Genomic DNA, 9,272 nt, shown 5'->3' with positions numbered 1-9,272 from the left:
CCGGCCTGCTCCTCATCTCTGAATCTCTTCCTGAAGTACTCCTCCTTTTGTGGCTCAGTGAACCCTCTGACCTCTGTCTCCATGTCAACACAGTCAGCAGGGATCTGATTGGCTGCTGCAGGCCGTGTGGTTATCCAGAGGTGAGCAGAGGGAAGCAGTTTGCCCCTGATGAGATTTGTCAGCAGCACATCCACTGAGGTGGACTCTGTGACATCAGTCAGGATCTCAGCGTTGTGGAAGTCCAGAGGAAGTCGACACTCATCCAGACCATCAAAGATGAACACAATGTGGAACTCTTCAAACCTGCAGATTCTTGCTTCTTTGGTTTTAGGAAAGAAGTGATGAACAAGTTCCACCAAGCTGAACTTTTTCTCTTTCAGCACATTCAGCTCTCTGAAAGTGAATGGAAATGTGAAGTGGATGTCCTGGTTGGTTTTGTTGTCAGCCCAGTCCAGAGTGAACTTCTGTGTTAAGACTGTTTTCCCAATGCCAGCCACTCCCTTTGTCAGTACTGTTCTGATTGGTTCATCTCTTCCAGGTGAGGCTTTAAAGATGTCTTCTTGTCTGATTGTTGTTTCTGGTCTGTCTGGTTTGATGGATGCTGTTTCAATCTGTCTGACCTCATGTTCATCATTGACTTCTGCAGTCCCCCCCTCTGTGATGTAGAGCTCTGTGTAAATCTGATTCAGAAGGGTTGGGTTCCCTGCTTTAGTGATCCCTTCGAACACACACTGGAACTTCCTCTTCAGGTTAGACTTCAGTTTATGTTGGCACACTGCAGCAAGAGTTCCTGAATGAGCAAAAAACAGATGAAATCAGTGAGAGCATCCTATAATGCAGCTATTCTCAACCTTGGGGTCGGCCCAATTGGGGTCGCGAGATGATTTCTGGGGGTCGCCAAATCATTTTGGAAGTCAGCTCTGTCTCCACTGTGTTAAAGTGTTCATGTGTTAATGTGTTTTAGTCTTTTTGGTCACTTAATGTCTTTTTTTGGTCATTTTGTGTCTTTTTTTTAAATCATTTTGTGGTCAATTTGTGTCTTTTTGTGGTCAACTTGTGTCTTTTTTTAGTCATTTTGTGTCTTTTTTGTCATTTTGTTTCTTTTTTGGCTCATTTTGTGTCTTTTTTGATCACTTTGTGGTCAATTTATATCTTTTTTGGTCATTTTGTTTCCTTTTTTTGGTCATTTTGTTTCTTTTTTTGGTGATCTGAACTGTGCATGTGAGATTGTGTTCAGTGAGTGGGGGTCAGGGACAACATCCATGTTAAATGTGGGGTCGCGACTCAAAAAGGTTGAGAACTACTGCTATAATGCAACATGTAAGTGTGACTGTAGAGCTTCTGCTCCTCCATCAGATTTAATCAGCTCATCAGTTGAGGACCAACAGCTTCTGATCTGATGCAGATGTGTGCAGCATATCTACCGCAGAGTTTGGAAATGTAAATTTTGCCCATGTTGCCTCGATTTCATCTTTCATCATATACATTTGATAGAAATCCACTTACTGCTCTGCAGACAGTCAGCCAGCTCCTCCTGCTTCATTCTTCTCAGAAAGTGAAGTGTGATCTTCAGAAACTCCTCTCTGCTTCTCCTCCTCTGCTCCTCATCCTCATCCTCCAACACCTCCTCATCCTCCCTTTGACTCTCTAGGTAATCTGGATTCAGAACCTTCTGGATCTTCTTCAGCTCGTTCTTCACAAAAGTGACGATGTTCTCCTCCAGCAGCTGGAACAGAATGATAAACTGAACATTTAGTTTAAAGCTCACAACATGTGATTCATCTGTCAGTCTGGAGGCCTGCTGGTCCAAACAGAGCAGCATGGAGACTGTTAGGACCTGAAAGATAGTTTAGCATTAATCTGTTTATAGTGAAAGCTTTGTTTGTACATGTACACACCATAAATATGGAGTCCAGATCTGTTTGATGTTGTGGGGCAGACTCACCACGGAGACCCTCTGAGCTCTGCTGCTGAACTCTGCAGAGAAAACATCAAATTTAGGTGATATTAACATTTAATGATATTAACATGCAAACAGCGTTCTAAAGGAGTTCTAAGATGATGACACAATGACAGAACTGAGGCTCAGGAGGAAGAGTGGGTGGTATAAAAGCATTTTTAAACCAACATTACTAAAGCCTGAGAGCATCCTTCTGGCAGAAGCTTTAAGCAGGGGATCATGTTTGAGCTGACTGTACCCTTGGTCAGACAGAAAGAGGACCATATGTCAGCAGATATTAGAACATTGTCTGTAACTCTAACTGTTGATGTCAGATATGGAGGATTTTTCATCAGGATCACATCAGAGGCTTCTGAAATATCCAGATGGTGACTGACCAGAGGGAATGATCTTTGGGGTCTGATCAAGGTGGGCTGAGGCACCTAGGAGATGGAGTCCACCATAAAGAGAATTGAAACACCCAAAGACACCAGATCATATCACTGATGTGTTAAAGTGCACCGTTGGGGATTTCTTAAACCAACAAGTCTGTTTAGCCAGTGAGGCCTGAAGACAAACTTGGAGACAAGTAACAAAATGATGACTGGAGGAACAGCTGGAAGCAGGAAGGTTAGCAACCCAACCTACATGATCACAAAGGAAGAACTCAAGCGAGCTGCAGACAAACGTTCAAACAGATACTTTGTGGTGTTGAGCACCTCAGCAAAACGGATTATAGGTCATTGTTGTGACCTCAGGCAGATCTCATTCATTTGTGCACCTTGGACTGATTTTAATGGAAAATGTAACATTATTTTTCATTTGTTAGCCTCTTAGAAGGGCAGTTAAAATGGCAGCTGAATCTCTTTGTTCTCAAACTCAGTTACCCAGGATCCCTCACAGTTTCACACCGATGTGAGAGGTCCTCAGCCCCAACCTTCATTGGTCAAAAGGACAACTGGCACAACAGGGGGTGTCCAGGTTTAAAAACAAAACAAAAATCCCACTGTTCTCTTGTTCAGACTCTCTCACAGAAGCTTGCATTAATATTCTTTGTTTGTTAACATACAGTTAACTACAGCAACAAGTTAGACTCAGGGACCACAACCCAAGGTCTATCAGCTTACTTTGAAGTCAACAGGAGCCAACAGAGTGAAGTAGCACCCAACAACTAATGCAGGATGACAACAGAGACAAGTATGCATCCAGCACAGGACTGGACCCAACAAGGAACCAACTCTCTTGGCATCTTCCTGCTTTCCTCCACCAAAGGTTTCCAATCTCCTCCTTTCATGGACTTGGTGGTAATGTAACTGGGAGAGCAACAAGCACAATGTTTAAAATTTAGGAGCTGTAGTGGGCCTTACACAGCCTATAGGAAATAAAAAACTTTATTTAAAAATAGCAAACTGAAAATGGAAAATAAAAAATGTTTATCACAAAAAAAAAGCTAACTGGAAAACAAAAATGCACGTAAAGTTAGACAGCTGACAGGCAGAACCCGAGAAATCAAGTTCTTGAATCATAATATGTACGACATGATTCATGAGTCCATCCAACTGAAGCAAGAGTGAGACACCAATGTGTCCTCTTTGAAACAGCCGAGTAAATGTGAAAAACATCCAGAGAAGCTGCATTTATTGTGAAGGACATACATGAAGTATTAGCAGTAGCTTTAAACTAACTTTATCTAACCACAAAAAATGAGAATAACAGAAAACTGTTTGAATGCACCTGTTTAGGTAATACTTTAAGGAGGTAATAAGGTCAGTATTGGCGCTGAAAGCTTTAGTTCGGATCAGGTCATCCCTGGTACTCAGGGTAGTTCAAAAATATGTTCATTAAGTTTATTAATCCTGATGATAATTTACCATGTTGATCCTAATTGGCATTATATCACTGGATTGTTTGACAGGTAGCTGTACAGGTGTACAATGAGATGTCCCTGCTGGAACAAAGTATTGTTGAGTCCCACAGCAGTCTACAAAGTTCTGGTCCAAGACAGGATTCATCTTCTCAGTAGAGTCAGATAATAATAAAGTTTAGTTTTTAAATTCTTACCTTCCATCAGCTGCTTGTCCAACTTTTAAGTTAATAAAGCGACCCATAGACCGATCACTCTTAATGGTCACACAGCTGGGTTCAGGTCCAGATTCTGGTTCAGGTTCAGGTCCAGATCCTGGTTGTCCAACTTTTAAGTTAATAAAGCGACCCATAGACTGGTCACTCTTAATGGACACACAGCTGGGTTCAGGTCCAGATTCTGGTTCAGGTTCAGGTCCAGATCCCGGTTGTCCAACTTTTAAGTTAATAAAGCGACCCATAGACCGGTCACTCTTCATGGACATACAGCTGGGCTCAGGTCCAGATTCTGGTTCAGGTTCAAGTCCAGATCCCGGTTGTCCAACTTTTAAGTTAATAAAGCGACCCATAGACCGGTCACTCTTCATGGACACACAGCTGGGCTCAGGTCCAGACTCTGGTTCAGGTCCAGATCCAGGTTCAGGTTCTGGGGAGTCTGGTCTCTTCCTGATACAAAGACAGTGGATCAGTAATGTTCAAAAAGTGATTAACTTTGATAAAAGATGCTGTCTCCTCTCAGTCTTGATCTATTTGTTAACAAATAAAGTTAGTAGTTAATAATAGTTGAGTGTGTGATGTGACAGTGAGTGTGAATAATGATGCTGGAGTTATTGGAGTGCTGAGCTCTGACATGGAGAAGAGTCCTGGACAGTTAGAGATCCTCATCTCACCTCTGAGCTTTGGTCTGGCTGTCATGTTCCCCACACAGAGTCGTTTCTCTGTCCTCACACGGCTCCATAGCAGAGGCCACAACGACCTGCAGGGAGAGATTCACAATCAGTCTTTATTAACTTTATTATGAGTTTGATTAACTATCAGATAGCCACATTATTATTTTTTTCTGTTTTGTTTAATTGAATTTACAGGATCAGACTCATAAGCGTCTTATAAGTACTACATAAATCTTACCAACAATTAATTATTATCATGAAGTTTCAGTGCCCATTCCTAGACAGATAATAATACATGTGTAAATCTCACTGTGCTTAAAGAGGAGAGAAATACTAAAATCAGAATCAGAATCAGAATCACTTTATTAGTCCCTTGAAGGGAGATTAGTTTTGCAGCAGGACACACAAGACAAGGTACACAATGATAATAGAATAAAACCCAATAAAAGTCTAATAAAACACAGTCAAAGAAACGCCATACGCATATATAAAATCACTGACACATGTTCATTACAGGGATAATACCCCTAAATGGAGAGTTAATACCTGGTATAGGCGAAAAGTGAAATGTGCAGATGTGCAAAAAGCAGACTTGTGAAGATGAGCAATTTGAGGGCTAATTTCTATTAGTAAAATAAATGGCAGTTGGTATAAATGAGACCTGGAGTCTTTTAGTCCTCCACCTAGGGGCCGTAAGAAGACGGCCTGAGGGCGAGAGCTCAAATTCATTCCGAAGAGGGTGATAAGGACAATCCATAATGACGTTAGCCTTCCTCAGGACCTGCCTGTTATACATAGACATAACGCCTTCCTGCCAACTTCCTGAAATCCTTCCAGCAGTATTGACCAGCCTACCAAGGCGATTCCTGTTGGACAAGTTCAGGTTTCCAAACCATGCAACAATACAAAAGTTTAAACAGATTTAATAAAACTTCTGTAAAAGAGAGTCATCATCTCAGAGGAGACATGGAAGGTCGTCATTTTCCTTAAAAAGAACAGTCTCTGCTGGACTTTTTTGGAGGTAACCTCAACATGTGGTTCGAAGCACAGCTTGTTATCAAGGACCACACCTAGATATTTATAGCTGTCCACCATCTCAACCACAGCACCTTTAACAACTGTTGGAGGTGGAGGAGAGGATGACTTCCTGAAATCAATTATCATTTCTTTGGTTTTTGACACACTCAGCTCAAGAGAGGACACATCACACCAGGCTACTAAGTCATCAACAACAGGCCCATGTTCCTGCTCGTCACCCTGAAGAAGACTAACAATAACTGTGTCATCAGCAAACTTTAAAATGTGTCTATTACTGAAGCTGCTGCGGCACTCATTTGTGTACAAAATGAAAAGGAGCGGTGACAAGCAACAACCCTGAGGAGAACCGGTGGAAGAGGAGAGCATACTGGAATAAACATGGTTAACTCTCACAAAACTCTGTTTGTTGGAAAGTCAAAAGGGAAGTAATTAAGTATATTTACTCAAGGACTGCTAAATACAATGTATGCTACTTTCTACTTATAATATTGTACTTTTTACTGCACTACATTTAATATCATATTTTTAAATAGTTTATCCAGCCAGCAGTTTATTCAGTAATTAAAGCATCAATGGTAATATCTGACCCTTACAATGACCTTTTATACATCATTTACTCAGCTTGTGCTGCCTTCAGTTCTTGTAGAAAATGTTGTTTTTCTCAAATGCCTCCACGTTAAGCGAAGAATCACAAAACACAACATAAAACACCTGTTCAATAACTCTTAAACAACACAAGCAGCAGTGGAGAAAGTACTCTGATCTAGTAAAGTAGTAAAGTATCAGCATCAAAAGAAATGATCAAAGTAAAGTACTCATGGTGTAGAAAACATTTGAAAATATTATATAAATAAATTATTGCTTTACTCTGTAATTTTAGCCATTTGTTAGAAAAAGCTGACAAGTGAGGAATAACTGGAAGTAACTCACGAGGACAGAAACGTTGCGTCACATGATTGAACTTTAACATTACTAACAAAGTACTTTACATGGTTGTAGTGGTACTTGTACTGCAGTGAAGAAGGAACATTAAATATGGTTAGCATGTTAGCACACAGCTAAACTTCAGTCATCATTAAACTCTGAAACACAAACAAGAAGACCTGAGAGTGTTTAAAAGTGAAAAGAGTTGCTTACCAAAAGATTCACACAGAGAGAAAAAACAGCTCCATCGCAGCAGAACAGGAGGAAGAAGTGAAAGTAAAATACAGTCGAAGGTGGGAGGTAAAGAGAGAGAGAGAGACACACACACACACACACACACACACACACACACACACACACAGGTAGGGGGGGACTTTGGTCACTCAAGGAAATGGGATAATAAAATAACTTGTGGAATATATAAATATATATATATTGAAAGTTAACTAAATGTGTGCAGTAAAGTTTGTTATATGAAGTCAAAATATGTCCAGTAATGTTTTGAATATGTGAATATAATGAAACGAGAACTTAAGGTAAATAAAACCAAGAGTTACCACCTTCTACTGCAGGGGTGGGTAACCTTTACTAACTAAAGAGCCACTGTTGGCCAAAAAAAGGAGAGAAATTGCAGAATGGAGCCGCAAACCTTATATTGAGCCTAAAATGAAAATTAAACAGCCTAATAAGTCTAAATTAGCCTACCAACATTATTTATAGTCATATTGATTATTTATTAATATGATTTTGAAAACTAGTCTATCTTGGGGAACTCAAAATTAAACTCAAAGTTTACTTAAAGGTTTAGGTGCCGGGCCAGAGACTTTCATAAGCTCTGAAGCACATTTTAGTTGACTTAAATGTCAAAACTTTTTTAATATACTGTGAAAAAGGCTATACAATTTTACAATTGAGGAATACAAATAGCTTTTGGTCTACACCATTGATAAATGAACATTTTAATGTAAAAATATGTATATAATTTTTTATGTCTCAGCCACGGGGAGCCCCTGCAGACGGCCTAAAGAGCCACATGAGGCTCTGGAGCCACAGGTTGGCCACCCATGTTCTACTGTGTGGCTGCAGGTATGGCCATCACACTAAACTCACTAAAACATGCAGGTTAACAGGGCTGACTTTAAAATAACCCAGATTAGATCTAGATAAGCTTCTGTTTGTTGTTATAAATGTAAATCGAAGTATTTCAATATAGAACAGGAGTGAATGAATCTGCTTATTTTCGTCTCGGCTTCGTCTCCTTATTTTCGTATCATTACCAGGCCTTACTATATGTTTAGTTGTGTAATAGTCAGTAGGCTAACATTAGCTTGATGCATTTTGATGCATTTTGTATTCAACGTTATACAAAACGTTCAACGTTTCCAGTTTAAATTAATTTCTAAACAACTTTTTAATAGTGCTTTCATGACTGACTGGACATCTTGTAATGCAAACAAACACAGATGGGGCTTCTTACAGTTAAGCATTTAATCTTGACACTAGAGGTAATATGGTTATCAGTAGTCTTTCCAACTGAAATAAATAAAAATAATGAATTAGGGCAACTTTGTCTGTGTGCATTTTATGTCAAACCAATGGAATTTGTTTGTTTATAACCAGAGATATTATTTTCTTTATGGGACCTATCAACAGTATCTATAAAAGGCATTATCTAACACGGTGAAGTACCTGTTTCTCATTTAATCATTCAGGTTGTCTATTCAATTTAGGGTTATAGTTTAGTGGTAATTTAAAAACTCCAAGACCCCAACATTGTAAGTTGGTCGCAAAATACATGTTTTTATATTCCAAGCATGGTTTCTGTCTAACACTCTGAACTGGTTAGTTTAGGGTTTTTGCAGCTTGAGGAGCTGCTGGTGTTTATTTGTTATCTCTTGGCGCCATCTAGTGACGCTCAGGAGGAAGTGCTATTTGTTTCCCAGATCATCTGGTTAAAAATTATAAATGTAATTATGAAAGTGTCAAAAATGAGTTCCTCTTGCCAAATGAGCTTTAATCTACACATTTTCATTATAAGACAAACTACTACAGACAACCAAATATATCAGTGTAGTTCTTCAATCGAACTAACTTTTACATGTTTCCTGCATAGAATTTTCCCCCCCATAGCTTCTGGTCAAAAGTTATACATGTCATGCTTCAAAGTGTCCAAAATGAGCTTAAATTCACACACTGTAACATACACACAAACTTGGTCAATATAGTGTTGTAATAGTGTTGCCTTTGGTACCAGTTCAGGTTTCTGTTTTAGTTTTTGCTGCAGACTTGTATCTATGGATGGCATAATGAATCTCAGTGGGGGCTTATATTTCAATTACATAAGCCTAAATGCTGTTTAGTGTTACTTATTGACCCAAAATCTGTAAAATCTGGACTCAATATGCTCCCAACACTCTTCTAAAGTAGTCTTAGTAGGGTGAGATCTACAATGTCTGCACATTAATTCATTATGCCCACATAAGTTTGACCCTTCTAATTCGTAGAGACTCAACTTACTATAGTAAGATAGACTAGACTAAGTACTATAGACACTGCTGATGTTTTCATTGCTTCACTACAAATCCATCCATCCATCCATTTTCCTCCGTTTATCCGGG

General features: G+C 39.4%; 1 protein-coding gene across 1 annotated transcript in view; it reads right to left on the bottom strand.

Annotated features, from left to right (window-relative positions):
• The window catches only part of LOC131960526 (NLR family CARD domain-containing protein 3-like), a 10,974-nt gene extending 4,062 nt beyond the window's left edge, over window positions 1–6,912 (bottom strand). Inside the window, exons 1-6 of the mRNA XM_059325764.1 lie at window positions 6,868–6,912; window positions 4,693–4,778; window positions 4,001–4,468; window positions 1,899–1,977; window positions 1,507–1,726; window positions 1–790 (exon numbers count right to left, since the gene is read on the bottom strand). The exon at window positions 1–790 is cut by the window's left edge and continues 1,011 nt beyond it. Of these exons, the coding sequence (XP_059181747.1) occupies window positions 1–790; window positions 1,507–1,726; window positions 1,899–1,977; window positions 4,001–4,468; window positions 4,693–4,760 (1,625 nt within the window). The 5' untranslated portion in view covers window positions 4,761–4,778; window positions 6,868–6,912. The remainder of the gene's footprint in view (window positions 791–1,506; window positions 1,727–1,898; window positions 1,978–4,000; window positions 4,469–4,692; window positions 4,779–6,867) is intronic.
• Between the last annotated feature and the right edge of the window lie 2,360 nt (window positions 6,913–9,272).

Source organism: Centropristis striata, chromosome 22, assembly GCF_030273125.1.
Source record: "Centropristis striata isolate RG_2023a ecotype Rhode Island chromosome 22, C.striata_1.0, whole genome shotgun sequence".
Taxonomy (NCBI): Eukaryota; Metazoa; Chordata; class Actinopteri; order Perciformes; family Serranidae; genus Centropristis; species Centropristis striata.
This window is presented reverse-complemented; position numbering and strand designations above follow the sequence as displayed.